At 36.0% G+C, this 26,335-nt stretch overlaps 1 protein-coding gene across 22 annotated transcripts in view; it reads right to left on the bottom strand.

The window, feature by feature from the left end:
• Window positions 1-26,335, bottom strand: part of LOC135201636 (phosphatidylinositol-binding clathrin assembly protein LAP-like) — a 485,987-nt gene that overhangs the window by 212,680 nt on the left and 246,972 nt on the right. For all 22 annotated transcript variants that reach the window (XM_064230718.1, XM_064230715.1, XM_064230716.1 and 19 more), the window contains one exon: window positions 25,989-26,080. In XM_064230718.1, the coding sequence (XP_064086788.1) occupies window positions 25,989-26,080 (92 nt within the window). The remainder of the gene's footprint in view (window positions 1-25,988; window positions 26,081-26,335) is intronic.

The raw sequence follows: 26,335 nt of genomic DNA on the forward strand, positions 1-26,335 counted from the left end.
AATAATATGAGTTTGTATGTGTGGGCTTTCTATATGTGCTGAATTCATATCCTGTTTCTTTTCTTTCTATGAGTATGTCTAAAAGGGCAGTTTATTATTGTTACTTTTCTCTAAAGTGAACTGGATATTGTTATCAAACTTATTGAGCTCATCTAGAAAAGTTTCTATTTTATTTCCATCCCCTTGCAGAATAGCAAAATATCATCCCACGTATCTCCACCATCCTTGCAGTTTTAAGTTAGGGACATTCACATTAGGAACTAGATTAGTTTCGAAATATTCCATATAGATGTTAGCGAGTATAGGTGATAATGAGGACCCCATAGCTACTCCATATTTTTGTTTGTAAACATGTCCCTCAAACGTGAAATAAGTATCACTGACACACAATTTGATCAACTCAAGGAAGACGCCTATTTCGATGTTTGGATTGAAAATACCCTCATTATGTTTAGTCTGTAGGAATTCTAATACTTTATCTAAGGGGACATTGGTGAATAATGCTACTACATCAAAACTAACCATGTGTCCCTTTATATTCTTTTTCTTAACTTTGTCTATGAAATCTACTGAATGTTTAATATGGGATTCTGAAAATATACCTAAGTATATTCCTAGTTCTCCAGCTAACCACACAGCTAAGTTTTTGTTAGGAGATTTCCTACTAGAAACAATAGGGCGTAGTGGGCAGCCCTCCTTGTGTATTTTGGGGCTGCCATATATATATGCAAGTTCAGGACATGCTATGCACTAAATTATTCTCAAGTAAATTACCTGAACTTCAATATATATATGGGCAGCCCCAAAATACACAAGGAGGGCTGCCCACTACGCCCTATTGTTTCTAGTAGGAAATCTCCTAACAAAAACTTAGCTGTGTGGTTAGCTGGAGAACTAGGAATATACTTAGGTATATTTTCAGAATCCCATATTAAACATTCAGTAGATTTCATAGACAAAGTTAAGAAAAAGAATATAAAGGGACACACATGGTTAGTTTGATGTAGTAGCATTATTCACCAATGTCCCCTTAGATAAAGTATTAGAATTCCTACAGACTAAACATAATGAGGGTATTTTCAATCCAAACATCGAAATAGGCGTCTTCCTTGAGTTGATCAAATTGTGTGTCAGTGATACTTATTTCACGTTTGAGGGACATGTTTCACAAAATATGGAGTAGCTATGGGGTCCTCATTATCACCTATACTCGCTAACATCTATATGGAATATTTCGAAACTAATCTAGTTCCTAATGTGAAATGTCCCTAAACGTTAAAACTGCAAGGATGGTGGAGATACGTGGATGATATTTTTGCTATTTCTGCAAGGGGATGAAATAAAATAGAAATTTTCTAGATGAGCTCAATAAGTTTGATAACAATATCCAGTTCACTTTAGAGAAAAGTAACAATAATAAACTGCCCTTTTTAGACATACTCATAGAAAGAAAAGAAACAGGATATGAATTCAGCACATATAGAAAGCCCACACATACAAACTCATATATTCATTTCTTCTCTTTTCATAGTCATGATATAAAAATAGGGGTTCTAACAGGTTTATTTCTTAGGGCAATGAGAACGTGTGACCCTTGTAAGATAGAGCAAGAAATAAATTACATCGATAAAAGCTTCGATGCATTAGCATACCCGGAATGGTTCAGAAAAAGGGCACTCAACAAAGCTAAAAAAAAATTTTTACAGAGCGAATGTAGAGAGTACATGGAATAAAGAAAACAAGAAAATAGTTGCCCTCCCTTTTATGCCTAAAATGAAACAAATCACTTCAAAAATGAAAGAAAGTCAATATAAATTTGTATATACATTTGATAATACTTTAAAAAACAAAGTATGTAAAAATAAATTGGAAGGAGAAGACAGTAATACAGATGATGTAGCGGGGGTATACATAATCAATTGCAATAATTGTGGAGACAGATATGTGGGGGAATCAGGTAGGGGAATAAGGACTAGAGTCCAAGAACATAGAAGGGCAGTACAGCTTAACTCTCAGGGGAGTGCTATAGCTAGACATTGTTGGGAAAATGACCATAGGATGGATTTCAAAAACAGTAGGCTTATATACAAAAGCAACAAAATTAGTCACAGGAGGGTAGTAGAAGGTGCGCTTATCAGAGAGATCAAAGTAATTGAAGGAAACAAAGGTTTTACCTCAGAAGATCCCATAAGCCGAGCTTTGATATTAAAAGAAGCTAAGATTGACCCTGCTGACCTGGAGATTAGGTTTCCTGCCCAACAGACTTTCGGTGACCACACCCTTACCACAAGGGTGAATCCCATTGACCATCAGCTCAGGATATCAGAGCGACAAGAGGGGATTGGCAACTCTCAAGAAAACCAGAACAGCCATCGCATAAATGACAGCACAACGAGAAGAAGTTCCAGAAGACTGCTGGGCCTTGACCCAGGCTAACATCCCAAACATCTCTTGAGAATGGGCCACAGAAGGGCCTGAAAGTACTCGAGTGTGGAGTAAAACTTAATGTAAATACTTAGAAGTAAACAAGTTACAAATTGAATTTGTGGGTTTCTTTTTCAATCGTCAGAAGAAAACTGAAAGAAGTTTTTGTTTGGTTCATCATGTACCCACAGCAACATTACAACAGAAGTACATTTCAACAACTGTATGAAGTCGCTGGAACTCAAGCTGTTCATTATGCAAGAAGATATGAAACACAACTTTACAAAGCCAAAGCCATGAAAAACAAGATCTGGTTTATAAGTGAATGTTTGAAGAACAAAGTGTGTCCAATAATAATAATAATAATAATAATAATAATAATAAGACGAAAAACTTGCCTATGCAAAACCTGTCTTATGTAATTACACTAATATTGAACACAATTTTCAAAAGTTAATACTCATGGCAAAGATCCTATTTTGTACTCTGAAAACTATGCAAGCAATCTGATTTCCTTCGATATGTAATGCATCATAACAGTGTCATCTTATTTAGACCTTACACTTGAAAAAAATTCCTTATAATTTTTTACTAAACCATATATGCAACTGCTGGACTAAACCATATTATTGAGGATGAAGTGATCTACAGTATATACTGAAGTGACAAATTTGAAATCTGATCAATTGTTAAAAGTAACTGATTCACTACCTCTAGGTTATAAAGGACTTCATTCAAATATCTAGTTGTGAAATGGATGGCATACTTCATTTAGTTATGAATATAAGCTTTTACTGCCCACAGGCAATTATCAATTAGATCCCCTCCAAACCCTATAAGATTTTTTTTGGGTTCATCTTCTATGTATAAGTTTAACAAAAGTTTTGCTGAAATCAACATAGAGCATTTGGACCCCTATTCGTAACAGCCAGGTCATCTTAAACGATACAGCTGATAATGATCAATGCTCTAAGACTCTTCTCTATACCACAGTCTCTGTACCATAGACTAGTCCCAAAAGAGGGTACTGTTTAAAGTGTTCCCAATGGCTACTGTATGCAGTATAATACTACAGTATAATACTACTGTATCCTTTTGTTCTTTTCTCAACCCTGAGATGTGTTACCTTCCTAAATTTATCAATAACTAGGGTTTGTCTCCTCCCACCAGTCTGATTACCTTCAATGTTATACAAGTTTCAATTTTTGCCCTTTTGTTCAGAATTAGTTCTTTAAGTCAATCCTACATTGAAAATATATAATGTAGCCTCACCTTACTACTGCAGTACTTTACATTATGATCAAGATGCTGTACTGTGTTAACCTTATTTTTGCTAAAATTAATCTATTTCCAATTATACTTCACATAGAGGGACTGTTAATACCTGGGCACTTGCTAGTTATCTATATGGCCCCTGAATTGTGTGTGTCATGATGATGAAGATGATGATTTTAGGAGCAGACCATTTCTTCAATGAGTTTTAAAATTTTCTGCATGACATATGGATTTTGTAACGATGCTTTCCTGTGCTCCTTTGAATTTCTTGTCTTTTGGAAACTATGAGGAAAAATCAAATTGTCAAAGGAAACTTAGGAACAATTTTTCCATGAAGGTATACCAGGCATCTCAACAAGGATTCATTTTTCTTTGCCAAGGGAAAGGTACTCAGAGACAAAAGCTTTGACCAATACATATTAAGTATAGAGGATGTTAATCTATGATGTGTCTACAATGGTTTCAAGCTTCTGACTGAATGCCCAATATTATCTGTTTTGCTACCTGTCTGTCTGTCTGGCTCTCAGGCATCTTTCTGGAAAATAACCTTCTCTCACTTGTCTTAGGTACTGGTCCTCCTTTAGTTAGTTGTTGAGTGGATATTTTCTTGGAAAAAATTAACTGAAGTATGTGGAAGGCTCTCAGGAAAAAGCCAATGGTAGTTAGGTACTGAACCAATCATGGAAGCTCAAAGGAGAGCCTGATGTGAAAGGGAAACGTCATGGATAATACAATAGAGCTCATGGATGCTAATCTTCTAGAATGGTACTTCCGTTCTTTACAGACGGGGTGGAGGTCATCTCAACATATTTAAATTAACATGAAATTCCTTCCCTTATCTGGTTTGTTATGAAGAGAGTTAGCAACTTCATTCTTCTTATGATGAATGACATGATGTTATGGCTGATAACACAAGGTGGCTTCATCTTGGCAAAGGATATAAGGCATATAACTTCTGAACAAGAGCTTGATGGTCTAACTTTTATCAGGATTAATTAGAGGGATTTCTTATTACTTCAAACCATTTACTTATGATAAACTTTATGTCTCCTAACTTTTCCACTGAGAATTTGTTGTTAATGTTGACTTGTGATAAATCAATATGTCCTGTATGGTAGGTTTTTCAAAAACACTTCAGAAATGATCTCTCACCAGTCTCAAAATTTTTATTGATATCTTCAGCAAGATGCAACTCAGAAGCACTAAAATATTACCAACAGTGCTTATTAGATACACCTTCATCTAAGCCACCGAGATAACACAGCACATAACCACACTAGTGTGTGTTACCCCCATCATTCTCAACATATTCCAGCCTTGTCCTTCTTTGAAAGTTTCACAATAATATCTCCTTCCATCACCCAACCAAAGGAGGATCAGTGAAAGGATACTGGACAGGTGGTGAAGCCGTACCAACATACTCAATGTAATATATAAATAAGGCCAACCAATCAGCGGTCATAAGCATCAACCCAGTTCAATCATCTTCAGTAGTACATTACCTTCAAATTATTTGTCAATTTGGCTTAACTTGCATTTCTGTTGAAACACTGGTTAACTGGACACAAGCAAATAAAATACACACAAACATCCTTCAGAGATCAGAATTTTCCACTTGCATCTCAACAGAAGAAACTTATAAAAAACATTATTACTATTATCATGTATCAAATTATTTATTTGGCTATTTATAATTAGACAAGGGAGTTGAAATTCCTAACTGTAATAAATCTAGCACAGAGGATTTGTTTTTAGTAATAATGCTAATATTTATATTAAATACACTACAGCTTTTTAAAAATTTAATAGGCTAAACCTAAGATGAATATGCTGAAATCTTCATTTGCTTCCAAATCTTTAAATTCACTATTGGTCAAAGTTTTAACTTCCACACTGAAGACAGTAGGTCAGCTAGGCATGACTATAGTGGATTTAATGTTACAATCATCAACTCGTTACTTTTTACTAAAGACAGTATAAATTGTCATTATGTGCCAAGGCTATCAGCAACAATTTATTGAAAGTTCAAAAGTCATTACAATTTTAAAGATAGCTGCCATTATTGGTATGAAACATGATTTTTCAAACTTGTCTGATTTGAACTATATTTGTGTTAAATCCTGCATTTTTCGACAGAATTCAATACTGGAAGTTTACAAATACAGTGGGCCCCCCGTTATCGCATTCTCCGGATTTGCAGACTCACGGATTCGTGGATTTCTCTCTGGACCATATCTACCCATTATTTGCGGGGAATTTCCTATTCACCGATTTTTCCAACAGTAAATACTCACTAATTAGTGTATTTTGATGTTATTTTCATGACTAAATACACTTTTATGATACAAAAATTATTTACTAATTTCAAAACATTAATATTGGTCAATACTGTATTAGTAAGTTTAATAATAACAATAATACAGTGGACCTCCGTATTTACAGTCTCCGGATTCGCGGAATTACACATTCGCGGAATTCTCTCGGGAACATTTCCCCACATTATTCGCGGAAAATTTGCCTGTTCGCAGTATTTTTCTACAAGAAATACCCACAAATTTCTGGCTTTTTTTACCAATTTCATCATAAAATGCACTTTTTGTGATAAAACTATTGAAAAAACCAGGTATACAAATTTTTAGTGGGTTTTACTTGAGTTTTAACTAACAAAATAGGAGGTTTTAAGCATTTTTATAGGGGTTCCATCTATTTGTGGGTTCTAACTATTCACGAGAGGGTCTAATACGCATCCCCCGCGATTATGGGGGACCACTGTAATTCTCTCTCTCTCTCTCTCTCTCTCTCTCTCTCTCTCTCTCTCTTCTCTCTCTCTCTCTCTCACACAGATGTATGTTTTTTTTGTATAAATAAATAAATGATTTACTTATTTTCAAATATTAATATTAATGTAAAGAGTAATCAATTCATTAAAGAAAAACTACAGTGAATTAGTAAGATTTTAAGTTTATAAATTTAAAAAATTATGTAAGAATGATGGAAATCTCAGTCTTCACACATCTTTCTTTTGAACTCCAGGTACCAAGCTGAGGTCCAACAGCTGTCAAATATATCAAGTAATGTGACAGGAGGGGAGGAAGTCTCTCTCTCTCTCTCTCTCTCTCTCTCTCTCTCTCTCTCTCTCTCTCTCTCTCTCTCTCTTACAAAGATGAGAGATTTTTATGGTACACGTATGTATAATGTGTTTATTAATATTTTCAAATAATAAAAATAATAAAAATAATAAAATAAAAATAATAAAAGTAGTAGTAGTAGTAGTAGTAGTAGTAGTAGTAGTAGTAGTAGTAGTAGTAGTAGTAGTAGTAGTAGTAATATTATTATTATTAATTATTATTATTATTATTTATTATTATTATTATAATAATAAGAATAATAATAATAATAATAATAATAATAATAATAATAATAATAATAATAATAATAATAACTGTAATTACAAAAATCATATGTGAAAGTATTTTACAGAAATACTACGATAATTTTTCCATTTCATTCTCTCTCTTACAGAGATGTATGTTTTTTGTATGATAAATAAATGATTTACTAATTTTCAAATATCAATATTAATGTAAACAGCAATAATATCAATTCATTTAAGAAAATAATAAAGTGAATTAGCAAGATTTTAGTTTATAAATAAAAAATTATGTCAGAATGAAAGAAAACCCATTCTACCTCCCATCTTGTCTTTGAACTCCAGGTAGCCAAGCTGAGATGGCTGGGGTCCAACAGCTGTCAAATATATCAAGTAATGTGACAGGAAGGGGAGTGTGCTGCCCACTCAAGATCATGTAATTTCTCTCTCTCTCTCTCTCTCTCTCTCTCTCTCTCTCTCTCTCTCACTGAGATGAGAGAATTTCTATGGTAAATGTGTGTTTATTAATATTTTCAAACAATAATAATAATAACTTAATTTCAAAATTCATATGTGATAGTACTTTAAAGAAATGCAATAATCTATCCATTTCACTCCTTTAAATAAGGATAACCCTCTCTCTCTCTCTTTTCTCTCTCTCTCTCTCTCTCTCTCTTCACAAAAGATACTTATGTCATAGTGGTAACTCTCGCCCTCTGTTTGGGCATTTCTACATTTTATGGTAAAATAACAATTTAGAGTAATAGTTTTCAAATAATATTAAGTTTAATGAGATCAAACAATAACAATAACTTCTCTCTCTCTCTCTCTCTCTCTCTCTCTCTCTCTCTCTCTCTCTCTCTCTCTCTCTCTCTCTCTCTTTTACGTATGTTTATTTGTTTTGTAGTATAAATAAATGATTTACCTTATAACTAATTTTCAAATATTAATAAGATTAATAAAAAAATATTGATTCCCAGTCTTTTTATCCACTTGGAGGAAGGAGGACGAGGGAATAAATGACAGTTTGATATACAAGCTGGCGGAGGGGAAGGAGTCAGAATCTAGGAGTTATTCCTCTCTCTCTCTCTCTCTCTCTCTCTCTCTCTCTCTCTCTCTCTCTCTCTCTCTCTCTCTCTCTCCATTATTATTCTCTATGTCTCAGAAATAATTCATAATTTCACTCTTGATGGTCAGATATATGATGTTACCATTCAATGGTCTCTCTCTCTCTCTCTCTCTTTCTCTCTCTCTCTCTCTCTCTCTCTCTCTGTTATTGGCTGTGGGTATATATTTTTAATGGTAAAATGTTAAAAGACTTTGAAATGATATTAATAATATAACCTCAAAGATTAATACAGTAATAGGTTAGTAATTTTAGGTATATTTGAAGTAGGATGTTATACAAGGTACATTTGGTATCTGAACTTTCAAGATAGGCAGTTATAAGCATTTTTAGTGGTGGTTCTAACTATTTGTGGGTTTTAACTATTCACTAGGGTGTCTGGTACACATCCCCTGTAAATACGGGGGGAACACTGTACTCAAAAGTTTCCTTCCATCTCACATGTCAAAACCATGCATTGATAAGAATCAATCCTCCTGTTATTGTTTCTATCCAGTAAAGGTAAAACCTTACCAACAGCATGGAGAGAAAAGAATATCAATCGCCATCTATATTATCCACAGAAAGGCAACATTTGTGCCCAAAATGATTTTACAAAAAAGAATAACCACTGAATGAATGAAGAATTTTAATAACATTTCTGTAATACTTGGCATGGGGCTCAGTGACAGTTATATACACTTGGCACTTAGCATTAGTATTTAGTTTATTAAAGATTACTGTCTAATATTAGCTCATATGTAGTTTATTTGGTCAGATAGCCACATCTAAGTTAAGGGGGCCGGCCGGCTAATGCCATTTTTTAAGACAGGACTTTGACATTCCTACCACTTTACCCTTAAACGCCAAGCCGCTATTTACCAAAGTGTCTCTCGTATGCCGGTGGCGTTCGGGAGTTAGCGCCTAAGCGAAAATTTTTTTTTTTAAAGAAATCACAGCACGCTTAGTTTTTAAGATTAAAAGTTAATTTTTGGCTCCTTTTTTGTCATTGCCTGAAGTTTAGTATGCAACCATAAGAAATGAAAAAATATCATTATTATATATAAATAGTGGAATATATGACAGTGCAAAAAACAAATTTCATATATAATTTTATACAAATCGCGCTGTGGGCAAAACGGTTAAAGCTTATGAGTTAATTTTTTCCGTTGTATTGAACACTAAATTGTGATGATTTTGGTACATAACAAATTGTAAAATTATCAAAGCAACACAGAGAAAATATTATCACAAAATGATGCATGAATTCGTAACAAGTTGATGTAAAAACATGGTTTATTTTTAATTCGGCATAAATCAAAATATTGTGCTAGAGACTTCCCATTTATTGCAAAATGAAGGTAATTGATTGAATATTACTAGACTGTAAGTGTTTTAGCTTACAATTGCAGTTTTCGGCCATTTCGGTTCAGTTAAAGTTGACCAAGGTCGAATTTTTTCTATTATTCGTTATTTATATAAAAATATTTCAAAACTGATGAAAGCTACAACCATGAATTATTTTTGGTTGTATTCTACATGAAACTGTGCACATTTCCATATGTAAAATTCCATGTGTAAAACTTTATGTAACGGCTTATATAAAACGGTGCAAACATTACAACAAACTGACGAAAGAATTACCGCACGCAGAGTTACCGCACGCAAACGTAAGGAAAAAAAGTGTTTTTCAAAAATTCACCATAAATCGAAATATTGTGCTAGAGTTTTCCAATTTGTTGCAAACTGAAGGTAAGTGATTGACTATTACTAGAATGTAAGAGGTTTAGCTTACAATTGCGTTTTTCGACCATTTCGGTCGAGTCAATGTTCACCGAAGGTTGATATTTTGGCACTTGTCATTATTTATATGAAAATATTTCAAAACTGATAAAAGCTACAACCATGGGTTGTTTTTACTTGTATTCTACATGAAATTGTGCACATTTTTATATATAGAACTTTATGTAATGGCTAATATAAAACGGTGCAAACATTACGACAATCTGACAAAAAAATGTCTGATTTTTTCAGAAGAGTTACTGCGCAAACGTTAGGTAAAAAGTGTGCTTCAAAAATTCACCACAAATCGAAATATAGTGCTAGAGACATCCAATTTGTTGCAAAATGAAGGTAAATGATAGAATATTACTAAAATATAAGAGTTTTAGCTTACAATTGCATTTTTTTACCATTTCAGTAGAGTCAAAGTTGACCTAAGGTTGAAATTTTGGCACCTATCATTATTTATATGAAAATATTTCAAAACTGATAAAAGCTAAAACCATGGGTTGTTTTTAGTTGTATTTTACATGAAATTGCACATATTTTCTTATATAAAACTTTATGCAACGGCTTATATAAAACGGTGCAAACATTACGACAATCGGACGAAAGAATTGCTGATTTTTTGGCAGAGTTGCAATGCGGAGGCAAGGAAAAATTGTCAAAAATTCACCATAAATCAAAATATTGTGCTAGAGACTTCCAATTTGTTGCAAAATGAGGGTAAATGATTGAATATTACTAGAATATAAGAGTTTTAGTTTACAATTGCGTTTTTCTACCATTTCGGAGTCAAAGTTGACCGAAGGTTGAAATTTTGGCACAAATTATTTATATGAAAATATTTCAAAATTGATAAAAGCTACAACCATAGGTTGTTTTCTGTTGTTTTCTACATGAAATTGCGCACATTTTCATATATAAAACTCTATGTAACAGCTAATATAAAATGGTGCAAAAATTACATCAATGTGACAAATAATTTCTGAGATGAGTCGCTGATGCTTTTTAGTGCGAGAAGAAAGAAATTTGTGCATGCGCGCCTGGGTAACGCTTGTAAACAAAACAGCAGCTTGATCCGTGAACTCCCAGCATCCCTCAAGGTGCGTGATTCAAAAGTTTTCACCAAGTAGGCCTATAACTATTTTTCCAGGAATTTAAAAAAAAAACTTTTTTGCGTCGACGTTAAGAAATTATAAAACACAAAGGAAGAATAATATGAGCAAGGGATCTGTTTCAAAAAATTCCCTTCTAGCAATAGTTCTCAATCAACATAGGCGAGACTGAATCAATGGTGAGTACCCACATGATAGTTTAAGGTATATTTGGTGTTTAAACTAGTATTAAAATAGGTAGTTAACCTCTAAGAATTTTTATTGATAGGGTATCTTTGGGTTTTAACTACTGAAGTAGGCAGTTAGCCTATAGCGTAAACATTTTTTAAGGGTGTGATAAATGGATATTTGGTTAACATGGGTGGTTGTGGTCCCTCTCCCCAGCGATTACCAAGGCCCCACCCACTGTATTTCCCAAATTGAATCCAAGGGAAAAAAGCTCATAAAACACACATACAATATGCTTTAATTAAGTAGGGAGGGCAATCCGCTTAACTACATACTGCGACACTAAATTATTTCTCCATGGTCAGAGAAGACATCACGTAACATTTCTCATCTTGTACAAGACTGCAAAATATGCGAGCACAGAAAAAACTATTTCTATGAAGGCAAAGAAGATGTAAGCTAATGTCTAGATCTCAGGGAAGAATAGCTGGATGATGACACACATAGGGGACATGAACATCCAAGCCACAAAGACCAAAGAAACAGTATGAACGAACACAAGACAAATAAGAAGTGTGTGATAGCCATGACGGCTGCAAAGACATTGGGAAAAGGTATGGCATCCCGGGTCACATGTGACCATAGGCCTAGCATTAGGATTTCATTTTTTCCGAGACCATAGGCCAAACATTAGGATTTTGTTTTTTCAGAGACAAATCAGATAAGCCAAAGAGGGACAATTGCAAATACTCTACAAATGAAAGCGAATGTTTCAATACATGTCAGAATAGCTAGTATGTATAAATTAAAGTTCACTTCCCAAAAATGATTGCAAGGTTCATTCTCCAAACGGAAGATAATCATCTAGACTTTTTTTTTTTTTTTACTAAAATAACAACCAGGCAAAGTGGTCTCTCTGACTTCCCAATGACAACTAGGTTCAGTTTATAAGCATTAGATTTGTGTCTATGAATGTGATGGTGAATTGTTTTGAATATCTGCCATCTGACTTCCTCTTCACCATCTTAAAGATACACCTTTCAATTGTTTGGTAGTGGTATTAAGAAATCCTACTCTTGACTAGTAGTCAAGCATCTTGACAGAATCTTTAATCATCTTCTTGAATTCATCTACTACTATAGTTGGTTCACTTAAGGTAGATTCTTGGATGAGCCCTATGCTTACGAGACGTTTGTTTGGCGGCCGCTGATTGGCTGGTACCAGGAGGTAGGCAGATCCCAGCCAGTCAGCGGGCGCCAAACAAACGTCTCGTAGGCGTAAGGCTCACCCAAGAATCTACCTTTAGTGAACCAGCTATAAATTTCTTGATATATGAATGCAGCCTCCCTACTAAACTTCAAATTGAGGAAACTATGCCTACTCTCCAGTTAGCAAACCAGCTGCTATACTTGCAGCAAAAAGCTTAGCATTGCGACTGTCCGTAAGTCACAGTTGTGTGTTTTCCTTAGCCTTGTCTGAGGAAAGCCCAAATTTAAACAGATGCCGAGCTTATTTCACTTTAATATCAAGTCCTCAGGCATCTTTTCTATCCTATCAAGGGTAGGACATCTCACAATGTGCCCAGTTTTGGCAAAGATAAACCTTGGGCAATGCTTACCTCATTCATAGTCTTCAGCTGTACAAATAGTTAGTAGCTTGCTGTACAAATAATTAGTAGCTTCAATTCAGACAGACTGGTATCTCCCATAATATCTGCTGTATACTGCCTTCCATCATGACAGTAAAATTAAACATTTTTAATAATCTGTATTTTTCAAAGCTAACAAACCTCCGATCTAAACATTAGGATAAATCTTCTGGTGCCAGCTGGAAACCAGTAAAAATCTGTAGGAATTATTTATGCAAGGAATTGGTGGCATTTTGCATCTGTTACAGAGATGAGGTACAGGGAGGCCAGCGATCCACCTTCAACCTCTTGACATTTAAGTTTTTCTTCCAGCCCAGGGTTAACTGAAAGAGGGGTGGCTAGAGGGGGGGCAGTTAATGTTACGACCACAGGTTTATTAGCTATTAAAAATACAAATAAATTTAAAATTTGTCATTTGTTCATATGTGGAACACCTGGTCACACTTCCTGGATAAGAAAATTCAAAGGAAGGACTTACCCTCTGAGCTGTTAGATATGTGGGTTTCTAACATTCAGACTACTGGGTTAAAATACAATGCAGAGATTCATTGCATAGGAGGAAGTTAAAGAACTATATCTGTTCAGATAACAAACAAAGGTAGCCACCTATACGGGTTTGTTATCATTCCTCTCTACCCTTGCTAGAGAGAGGAACTACTGAAAGGTATATTTCACTTACCGGTTTCTGGCCAGTTCCAGCATATGATGGATACATCTTCATACTGTCCATAGGAGGGGAAGAATGGAAAAAGGAGGAAAGAAAAGACCAGCCATCTTCATCATTCTCACTTTCATATCATCATCTTAGGCAGGATACTAACTGTTCCCCCCCCCCCCCTCCCCTCCAAGGGCACTGGATGAGCTACACAACTTGAACAGCCAGTCACCACCAGACCCAAGGAAAAAGTGTCCAAGGGTCTGCGGGCAATGTCCCACAGGTAGAAGGAGGTGAAAGTGGTTTGGCAAAGCCAAGAACCAGCATTCAAAATCCTATGAAAAGACTAAGTTCTTCATAAATACCAAGGGTGAACTCAGTCTTCTAGTGTCGTGTGGTCTTGCATGCATAGTATTGGCAGTAGATGATGAGGAGGAGGAGGAATAGGCATGCTTAATCACTTCACATAACCAAAACAAAATGGTATTCTAGGACATTTCTTTCCTGACCTTGCCTGTGCTAACAAAGTCTTTGGTACACAGGTCTGAGGTGTCAAGTCCTTTTAGAAAACAGCACAGTGCTGTGATGGATCAATGTAAACAAAGTCCCCAATGGAAGGGATGGAAAAGGAGACAAATCTGTTATCATGAACCAAGGGATTTTGGGTCTTGGCAATGAATTCTGGGACAAATTTGAAGGCTACAAATGCCCAACCCCTGGCATGTTTTACATCAAAAGCCAGGCAATGGAGTTCGTCCACTCTCTCTGATGAAGCCAAGGCTAGCAGGAAAACTGTCTTTGAGGGTCAAGTCCCTGTCTGATAACTGGCATAGTGGTTTATATGGGGCTCGAGTGAGACTACTTAGCACCAGAGTTAGATCCCAGGTAGGTGGTTGAGTTCTCTAAGAGAACAGGACTGCTCAAAGCTTTTGAGCAGCAGAAAGATTTCCCAAGATGAAGTTAGGTTCATGTCTTTCCGACAAAGAACCAATCCTAAGCCAGCCCTGTAGCCCTTAATAGCAGATACGGAAAGGTGTTTTTCTGCTGTGAGGAAGGTCAGGAAACCTGTTCAGGAAATCCGTTACCTGCTAAAAAGAAGTTCAGAGTGGTGGGGAACACTCGACGACACCAATCGCTGTAGATGGCCCATTTTCCTTGGTGCCAGCCGAAAAAGATCTAAGGTAGCCAGACATCTGAGTTGCTGCTTTGTGAACAAACCCTCTCACTGCAGGAGATACTGTATAGTCTCCAGCTGTGAATAGATAGAGATCCTACCAATCAATAGTATCTCTCTACATAGGTTAACAGAGGAGGTTGTGCCAAGGGAGTACTTCTCTTGGGAACACTAAGAGCAGAGTTAGCAGATCTGAAAACCACTCTGCTTGAGGCCACAAAGGAGCTACTAGGGTCACCTTGAGATTCTGGGAAACCATTATCCTATTCAGGACATGACAGATCAGGCAAAAGGGGGGAGAGGTGTAGATGTAGATGTCCAGGTTGTCCCAGGGATGTTGAAGGGTGCCCACTGCCATGAAAAAAAAGATCTGGAATCACTGAACAATAGACGTCTAGACTTTGATTAAGTGGATATTGTGGCAAACATTTTTAAAATGCAAAATCCACCAAGATATTACTTTTCAAAAGTGTTTTTATGTCACTTTGCCACAATTTCCACTACAATCAGATTCTGGCATTTTTCTTTTTTATGAAATTTCCTAGTAACATTTAAGAGTTTTTGTGTTGCACCAAATCCATGGATATCAGACAGTCTTATGAGAGACTATTCCAATTTGCATTAGCAGGCAAGTCAGAGAAACAGGTCTGTAACTATCAGATTTGCTTAACACCTTTCTTGGCTTAACTACAGGAGTAATTATGGCCCTGACCCAATCTTTTGGAAACAACAATTGTAGAATTACAATATGGCATCAGTAGGAGTTGTCAGTTCAAGTGTTTCAGCTTTTCTATAGGTTAAGCTGCTGCATGCAAAGGTCATACTCTAGTTCTTGAACAGTATACTTTTTCTTCGTGTGTGTCCTTAACTACTCCAAAATTTAATGCAAATAGTTTTGTATCATTTTCAATTTTCCAGAAATGATTATCAAGATACTAACGGTCACAAAATGTCTTCCTTATTTATTAGAAATTTCTTGAGATATGTACTACTATAAGTTAATATCTTATGTAAAAGAGAATCTCTTGGAGTACTGGAAAAAGTTACCAGTAGAAATAGCCAAAAAATACTGCCTCCAGATTATAATTCTTGTTTATTCTGCAATTTACAGTATTTTTTTAATTTAAGTGTCTAATCATCATTCAATTGAACATTAGGTTTTAAACTAATGTCAGGTCACCAGAGGACTGTTTGGAGGGGAACATTGGTAATTAACTTTTTTTATGAAGTTGCATTAGTTTAATCATGCTCTTATTTACAGTCAGGAAATTCCCTTGTGTAATAATCTTTTATCAGCTCTATGGATAACAGTGTTGACTATGTTTAGTAAAACCACTTTGCATACATATGAGCAATAAAATACAGACCAACTATGTTCCAATCAAACATGTCTACACAACAGGAGTGTGTTTGGTCAACTATTAACCCTTATGAGCCAGTCGAAAAAAGGATGCAGCACCAAAGGCCGCAGAAACTTTGAAGTTGGTCAATATAAGAATAAAACACATCAATGGAAAGAAGATATGCAAATGAACATGGTGTAAAAAAATTCTAAAAAATTCTCCTTACCTTCCATGAAAAGTTGAAAAAGACTATTTACAACCCCTTGTGGGGCCTCTTATACAAGACATCATAAATTTGACCAAGGTATACATGTTTTTTCCAATAATAATATATTTAATTTTGTAAAATTATAATTACAGCTCACAAAATATCCAAACAGATAAGAACTAAAATCAGTAACAAATTCTGAGTATATTTGTGCAAAACATTAAATAAATTTACTGAGATTGAAGATGTGTACATTTTTTGGATTATACATGATTTTTCTAATATTTCTTTGCACCTCTCTTTGCAAAATTACAATTACTACTGACTTACAATCATAAAAAATAAGAACTAAAACCAACAGCAACCCCTGGGTATATTTATGAGTAAATAGACAAAAAGATGTCAAGGGAGAAAGAGAAACACATGACCCCTTGAAGACAAGACCAAAACTAATTCATGAGCCGCCTACTTCGTTGATCTGACAAAGTCTAAAAGTTGTCATTAGTGAATTTATGGGCTATAGAAGTAATAGAACCTCTTTCCCAACCAATTCCCTCAAATCAATAGCGCATAATATTGATGTCCACCACGAGCGAATCCGTTCACCACCCAAACATGTTATGCACTTCATATGAGGGTCCCCACGAGCGAATCCGTTCACCACCCAAACACTGTTATTGCTATTCATATGAGGGTATCCACCAATTACAGGTTAGGTCCCTCAGTGCTCATAATTACTGAAAACCAAAGACAACCATACAGAAATGAACTAATTAAAGCCATGTAAATTACAAACACATCAATAGACTATCTGCCTCCTTGTTTCTCAAATTCCTGCATATCCTATGAAAAAAATCTCTGCATAAAATAATGGTTATGAAATTGAATTTCCCCTCAACTGGGGAAGTATGAAGAATCAGCCAAATAACATCAAGAATCAAAGAGCTCTGAGAGAGAGAGAGAGAGAGAGAGAGAGAAGAGAGAGAGAGAGAGAGAGAGAGAGAGAGAGAGAGAGCACATATGCTTATGAGAAAAAACAACTAAAAACCCATCCCACACCAGTAACGCAAGTTGGGACGCCAATACAAAACACCAAAATTTTCCCCAACAACCTTCACAACTGACCAATGACCAAAGACCCATCCAGACTTGTGCCGACTTCTAACCACTCCCCTTCCACAGATACCTCCACTCCATCATGTTTCACGTATTCTCTTTACAGATGACCATCTGTGTGAGCTTTTGAAACTTAAAGAGGGTTAATATATAAATGACAACAGTATATCTTTCCATTTCCCTCGGGAATTTGTTATATCATCTACCTACTGATGGAATATGAGAAGTAGAGAAAACTGTTGAGTATAAGCTGAATACCAATGAAACACCATTTGTTTCCTATATCACTGCCTTCGACATGGGACTCCTTCCATAAAATAATTTTGGTAATTTGGGAACTTCTCAATGACAGGTAAAGGGTACCCAACATGTTAGCAGGGTGCCTTTCAGCTCCAAAAACTTGATGGGCAACTATCTTTTAGTAACGGCATTACTATTTCCTTGCTTTGGTAAGTATCAGGTCCACCCCAATCATTACCAAAAGCATCTCTTTTCTATACAGAACCAAAGCTATTTATATGGAGTATCTTCAGTGCGGGTTCCGATCAAAATCCCTAAGCTTAAAATCCTGAATGTCAAAATCCCTAAACTTAAAATCCCGAATGAATTAAAATCCTGAATTATCAAAATTCTGAATCTTAAAATCCCGAATTATCATAATCCCAGTAAATTATCCATTTGTCTTAACCATCTCTCTCTCCCTCTCTTGTACGAGCTTGGGGCAATTACCATTTAAGGCTTCTTGTAACGATGTCTTTTAGTTTAGTGTGTTCCTGTGTTATCATAAAGTCACTTCTCCACTTAATTGCAAAGGCCGAGCAATAACCATATTTTCAAATGGACGACATATTCTTAAAAACTGTAGACCACAACCATTCACCCAATGCAAGTGCAGCGAACGTTTCGAACATCATAGGAGAAGTAAAAAACCAAGCTAAAAACACAAAAGATGCCCCATGTCAGATTATACAATCGTGTACAACCACTGCTAACCCGGAAATTGTTCCATGTTTGCCATCAAAAAATGCACTTCGTCAAAAGATTAAAAGAATTCGGCAAGCTCATCATCTTCCAGAACATTGATATAGAAGTTCCTCTGGTGCTGCAAAAACATTAAATGCTGAATTGTTTTTAGTGAAGGATTCGACTCTAGAAGGAGAGAGACTTCTAATGTTTACCACTAAAGCTAGTGTAGAGAAACTAGCACATGCTTCAATGTGGATCATGGACAGAACCTTCAAAACTGTCCCCACAATTTTTTATCAACTTTACACAATTCATGCCCCTGTTTGCTTAGATACCTCTAGAACATATCCGCTAGTATATATATTCTAATGACAGGAAAAAGTGAGTCACTTTATAAACGGTTATTTGAAGATTTGGTAGACTTTGCAGACGAGAATGGATTGTGTTTAAACCCTCGAATCATAATGACAGATCAAGAGTTAAGTGTAATCAAATCCACAAAAAGTGAATTTGAAGCGGTTACCAATAAAGTTTGTTTTTTCCACTTTGGCCAGTGCATTTGGCGCAGACTTCAGTCAAGTGGATTGGCTATACGATATGGTAACGACAAAAATTTCAGTCTAAAACTACGTCATTTGTTTGCATTAGCATTCCTTCCATCTGCTGAAATACCAGGAGCTTTCGATGAACTGAAACTGCATCTGCCTGATGAAGCTCATGAAGTTGTCGATTGGTTTGAAACTAATTATGTGCATGGCAGAATAAGAAAATATCTGCGCAACGGTGGATCGCCTCCACTGTTTCCACCAAATTTGTGGTCTCCGTATGAATGCTTCCAAAGTGGATTTCCTCGTACCCAGAACAATGTCGAAGCATGGCACAGGCGATGGGAAAATTAAGTAGGCAATGCGCATGTCGGTGTTTATCGCATAATTGGTGAGTTTCAAAAAGAGCAGCAGCACATAATGAATGAATGTGAACGCAATCTGCGAGGCGAGTCTTGTCCAAAAAGAAAAAAATATGTTATCCGTCGTGAAGAAAGGATACAAAATATAGTTAACGATTGTGAAAACCGACCAGATCTTATGAACTATCTTTGGGCTATTGCTCATAATCTTTCATTTTAAAATATATTTCCATATTCTAATTTTAAATGTTTTAATGTATTCTCAATTATTCAAATACTGTTTTGTAAAGGTGTTGAAATAAAGGTATTTCTTCTTTTTCTTTTTTGTTTTAAGTTTCCCCACAAAGTTAATCCTTTAATGATGTCGGACAAATCCCTGGTTTCCTTGCATATGGGACAATTACTGGTAATTTCAGAAAAACGAATATATGAAAAGAGAGAGAGAGCGAACTGGCAATGGCCTAAAAAAAAAAAATAATAAAATAAAGCCATATTCAGTAAAATACTGAATAAGAAGATAGAACGAATAACAATTACTAAGTAAAATTTGTACAGGGTGTGTAAGGGGTATGTAATTGAAATTATAAAATATACTGTAAATCACCTTGATAGATAGGGAATTACACAAAAAAGAGAGTGAAAAAAGAGAGAGAAAAGAAGGAATAAAAAAAGAAAAAAAAAAACTTAAGGAATGGAGAATGGCTATAGTTTTCGGGATTCTGATCTTTCAGGAATCTAAATTTCGGGATTCTGATAATTCAGGATTTTAATACATTCAGGATTTTAAGTTTCGGGATTTTGACATTCAGGATTTTAAGATTCGGGATTATGAACCAAACCCCTTCAGTGCACATGTGAATACACTCACTGAGACGTGGAAACAAAGGTAGCCCACGGTAGAGATTGAGGGTGATCGGGGGAATACCCTCACTTGCCCCCACATTTTGCTGTAGCATTTCTTTGGCAGCTTTTGAGAGTAAACATGTTATCCTCCTTTTGTGTTATAATTGAATCTGGATATGTAGCCAGCTTATTTTTCTTCCTTTAACTTTGTGTTTGTTTTGTGCTATTTCAGTAACATCAGTGTGAGGGACTTGGAGGGCTCAATGTTGAACTTGCACTTGTGGCAGAACATGAAAATTTTTACTCACCTAATATAGGTTATAATTCTGGACCAATGGTTAGGGTAACTTGACTGCATTCAGTACAACTTTGAATAATGGATAATGGTTAAGACATCAGCATTGCAATATCTTGGAAACAGCCATGGTTACAAAACAAAGCAAACATTAGCTGAAATGATCTACTGTATGTCTGTGTCGGGATCCCAATACTTCTCTATATGTGCTTGGTCACGATGATAATCACATGGCTTCACTTTAAAGTTAAATATTCAATCACCAACAAAATCTAGTGCTATAATACAAAATTATCTATAATGTAAAGTAGTGCCCAATTTTATTGAAAGTTAAAATAACAAATGACGGAAATGACTGTGAAACCACCATCTCTTCTTCACCTATAAAAAGTACATTCCTTGGGCATACCCTTCAATCATCAGCTTCAACCTACAGTGTGTGCAATTTGAAACAAAATAAATTTTTCATCCTTCTTGCATTATTCTACTAAATCTGTTCCTATACTTCATGGTTTTCTATGAAGCAATCATAATATTCTTGTCTACAAAACAGTATAAACTAGAATAGTCAATGATGGGTAAACCTCTACAAAAGTAATGTTTTAAAGTCAGAGAAGCCTAAATTGTTGCTTGTAGCCGACAGGTTGAAACAATTAGCATGCAACTAATATGTGCCTTACTATTACATTCCTTAATCTTATTAACATACTGAATTTTCTTATTAACATCCTGAATTTCATACTCTGAAAACTTTTAAAAAGAAGATCTCACATTAAAAATAAAATTCAAAATATCTGTAATGAATTACTTTCAAATAATAAGTTTTTTTTAGCATACTTTACACATCTTGGACAATTCAAGAGGAGGTCATTCTGGGACTAAAATTGGGTAAATGAAAACAAAATATTTAAAAAATATCTACTTCCATGGAAATATTTTTTGACAAGAACACTTCATCAACAATTCAAACTCTTAGGCTGATGGCAATGGCCCTCAAATTTCTAGGAACTCCAAAAAGTGTAAGTTCCACGCAGTAACTGGTTAAGGTAATGAGGAATCTCACGTAGCAATTGTCTCCCCATCAAACAAATCAGTTTACAGATATTTTTTCCAAGGAAAAGTCTTCCCCATCCATTATGAGGATATTTGCTACGACTGCAGAAAGAAAAAAGCAACTGACTACACTATGTATGGGAAAACTCCTGTTAAAAGTATAGTTTCCTTATGAAACAAAGGAAAAGTGCTCAGTCTACATATTGCAGTCATTCTGTGCACATTTATACTAAACTGTCTTGTGTTTGTGTTTTTTTCTGCAATGCTAGTGGGAATTTATTAAGCTATCAAGGCCTCTCAGAAGGCTAGAGATGACAGCAGAAGGCTAGAGATGACAGCAAGACAGAGTTAAAAAAAGAGATTTGAAAGCAAATAGTAGCAACTTCAAGGGAGTTGATGCTACGGGGGTGAAAGATATTAACCTACACAGATCTCAGACAAAGAGAATTTATTATCTTGGAAAAATTAAAAAGTTAAAAAGTCTAAAAATATTTTGTATTTTTTCATACCATTCAGTGTGTGTGCATGTGTGTGTCCCACCTAACAAATACCTGCCAGGACAGGCTGAAGTAACCAAGACACCGCGTGAGGCCCTCTGTTGCATCTCAATTTAGAGGGTGTGGCAGAGCCTTAGAGAAAGACCAGTTTCATTTCAACTGCCAATGCAGAGATCACAGATGACTCAGACCATGAGGAGCAAGGTTTTCCAGGGATGAGAGGTGACACAGAATCAATTTTCAGATTTTCCAACCTACTTAGGTTGACATTTTGTATCGTAGCTAAGTAACCTGGCAGTGTCGGGTTTGCGTTTTCTTTGAGATTCATCTGCTGTCAACCCAATGGTGTCAACTATGTTTTCTATGACAGACGTGTTTTTTTGTGAATTTTTCCCAAAAATAACTTACACATGACGCGCCCAGTGTGTCATCTGGGCACTTAAAGAAAAAAATTTATTGACGCGCTACGCATCATCAGATCACGAGAGGGTTAACCTTGGCCAAAACACTACGAGATAACTCTAACCATGGTATCCTTACCAAAAGAGAGACCAAGTGTGCTGAACAAGAAGGTACACACGCTCTCCTGCAGGACATGAGGCTGCACAATAAAGCGAGCACCATCTGCTCTCTTGCGAGCTGCACAGAGAGTAGCTATCCCAAGTAGAAACCCTGCCCAGGCCCAGGGACCAGAAGTGGGAAACAAGGAGATGCACAAGACATTCCCAGTGAGGACTCAAAGGTGCATAGCTTCTATCCAAGATAGGGTGTGGTGATGCACTACCCTCCTACCAAGAATGCCAGTCACCTAAGGGTGACGTAACATCTCTGCCTAAAATGGAAAGTAACAGTGCAAAGAGCATCTGGATCTCTTCCTACAGGAATACTACTACTTCCTACCCTGGTATGAATCCAATGACAATGAAGATTATTAGTAATCATAACATTTCTTATGATGGGACATATTCAGCTCTCAGGAAGTCCTACACACCAGTGGTTTGAGTGGGGTGCATGGAGTCAATGTCACCACTTCCATGCACCCAGCCACAATTGGAACCTTGGTCAGAAGGGGTGATGAGACTGCAGGGAGAGGGGAGGTGTCTGTCCCCCTAATGATGGAGTATGTGATTGTTGATCTCTGTTCTACCCTGCCTAGAAGCCCAATAAAAGCCAGAGACAAAGTACAGGCAATAATCAGAGAAAGCCAAACCTTCTGTAAACAGGCAAAAGATAACAACTTTGGCTTCCTCATAATTTCATGAGGGATGAACACTTTTGATAGATAGCGATTTAACCTTCCTAGAAACAGAAGCACTAAGGGAGGGGGATAGGGGATGGTGACTGGGGGGTAAGAAAGATTTGGCAGGACTAGTTAGTTCCAGCATGAGGTTGCACACTAGTGATGCAGGACAGTCCTTCCTAGGCTTCCTCCTCCCCCTACCATAATGCTCCCACTGGGGGATGACCAAATACACATTTATCATAGGGGAATGCTCATGTTCACTCCCTTTCTCTACAAGATGTACATAATGTATGTGGGTCTACTGCAACAGGGGACATAAATCAGTTACACAGTCTTCTATGACCCTCACAGCAGTGGTGGTCCTGCTTATTCTCCATACTGGGCCAACAAAATATGAAAACAAAACACTCCAGGAAATGTACAGTGCCAAGACAAAACATGAAAGAAAACTATAACGGCACTCAGCCTAACTACAGCCAGAAGAGAGCGATAGGATGCATGTACACACGATGACAGCCAAAAGAACAATGGATGGCATGCACAAGAAGAGCGTTCTCTCTCCCATCTCCATCAGGAAACCCTACTTGTCAGTCAGTTATACAGCTGGTCCAACACAAGTGCTGAAGAATACTCCATGCATGAAAAGTATAGTTTGTATCCCCATATGAGCAAACAAACAGCCAGTGACAGTGTTTTTGCTATCATCTTACGTGAAACGGCAAAACAACTGCATACTGACCCCTTGAAAACCACTACTGAGCGAGTCCTGATACAGATGGGACTCACTGGCTGCCAGTTCTGACAAAAATCCTCTCAAGATAGTTGCAGAGGTCAAGGACTATGCAGAGGATGAAGGTTTTGTGTCCCAACCAAGTGTTCAATTATGAATTACAAGCCTGTTCAGGACCTATATCATCCATGAGGTGAGAAGTCCATGCCAAGGCAAAAATCAATGGAGGACATGATGGGAATTTAAATGGGGATTTAAAACTAAAACCTTAGCTTATCAGTCACTCAGAGAACCTAAGAGGTTTCAAGAAAAATATCTAAAATTCATTATGATGTGGAGGGCTAACAGTAAGGCTTGGGTAACCTGGCAATTTTTGTTTACTGAGTGGGCATATGAAGGACGTAATTGGTGCTTTCATCAAGAAATACCTCATTGAGAAAAAAATAGCTCTGACAGTCTTTCTTGTGCTAGACAATGCTCCTGCTCATCCTCTAGGCTTAGAGGTTGAAGGTCATCTCTAATTCTTCAAAACTTGACACCAAAGAACTATTATTAAACCCAGACCTGCTGATCTCGCATCTTTATTTCCAGAACATACAAAAAGTTAAGCAGGTTACTGAACTGAAGCTTTGGGTGGCATATATACAGCTCTAATACAGATCATCATATATCTGAGACACAAAAAATGCAGTATTTGAGGGCATTCAAAGACCATGAGTATGGGCATGTCTCAGATTTATACGCAAAAACTAATCTGATTTCATAACTATTTAGTATTTAAAAACTTGGGTTCAATACAAAAACACCTAACAATATCATGTTTTTCAAAAATTATCCTAGTCAAAACACCTGAGACCTATACAAAACCTTGCAAAAATAAACTCAACTCTCAAAAACACAAATACTAAACCTTTCATTTACAAGAATTAGATACCATCAGTACCAGCATAAAATTCAAATCACTGTAATAACAGACAACCTCTAATCTACAAAATGACTCAAAATAATTACTTAAAATGTAAAAGATTAACAAAACTTCATAACTTGCAATGCAGGGAATTTTCTTTGGACAAATTTGGTCACAAAATTCCACTATAAGTTGATAAAAAGTTAAATCAATTCAGTTCATCATGACATGAAACAATGATTTATGAATGTTTGGTCTAATGACCTGGACCTAGGAAAGTTATGCTATTCAGTACAACAATGTGAACAGAGGCAAAGGAAATCCACGGTAGTATTAGTATTAGAATACTCATATTAATATTATTGAAATTTTGACCTTTCATACACAAGTAGACCTTCATTCATTTGGTTACTTGTGATCCAGTTCCTTCAGTATCCCTATACAAATTCCAAATTTCCCTGGCTGATGTAACATTACATTTTGAAGGTTACAGCACACTTTCTTTGTACCAGATTTATTCACCTGTTAATATGATGATGAGTTTGTATCTTGTGCAAACACATACAAAAGATCAAGGAGCTTTAAACAATCTACTCTATTTAACCCTAGTTACAGCTCCAGTGAATTAATATAGTGGATCCTGTTCTGTAAAAGGCTAGGCTATATTACTCCTCAAAAGATAAAAGTAAAAGTAATTGTTTAATATATACCTATAATAATTTACTTACAATATACAGCGAACAGTTAATAGAAGAATGAGTTTTTGGGGAAGAACTGCTAAAACTTAACACAAAGTCAAATAATACCCTAATGTATTATTGTACATATTTTAAAGTGATTATGAGGGTAGTCAGCTATCGGTTAGAGGTTATCCTTCAGTAACTGAATTTTCACTAATCTAGGACTCCTAAGGTTCAAGTCGTGTTAATTAGTAAAAGGTCTAACAGCATACACTTTTGTATTTTTTTTCACTCTGTATTGAATACTTTTCACATAAACATAAATAGTACAGAAGCCTTTGTACCTTTTGTATATAATACTTCAGAACACACACTGTGGTCTGATTAAGCTATCCTTTATTACTATCTAAACTACTTTATTTTTCCTTTATTTCAAAACAAACTGCATCACATTTCTTTTATGTAAAGAAAAGGGGCTCACCTTGAATTGGTTGATGCTGATGAAGTAGGCGGTTTCTTCCCCTCAAGAGATGCTAAGTGTGCCTCCAGTGCATCTAAGAGACTGCTGGGAGCCTAAACACAATGGACATCATACAACAATGAATGACATGAACATTAAATATCCTGCTACTTTCCTAAAACCTTTTGTATGAAAGATATCAACTAAACTCCTCAATAATATAACACAAGTGATGCAAGCGTATAAATGTTAAGTATGAAAATAAAGGAATCAAATATTTCTACTGGAAATTATAATGAAATCATTTATGATGAAATCATTTATGAAGTCTTATAAAATGTACTTTCCATGACCAAAAACTGATTAAG

This window comes from Macrobrachium nipponense, chromosome 28 (assembly GCF_015104395.2).
Source record: "Macrobrachium nipponense isolate FS-2020 chromosome 28, ASM1510439v2, whole genome shotgun sequence".
Classification (NCBI taxonomy): Eukaryota; Metazoa; Arthropoda; class Malacostraca; order Decapoda; family Palaemonidae; genus Macrobrachium; species Macrobrachium nipponense.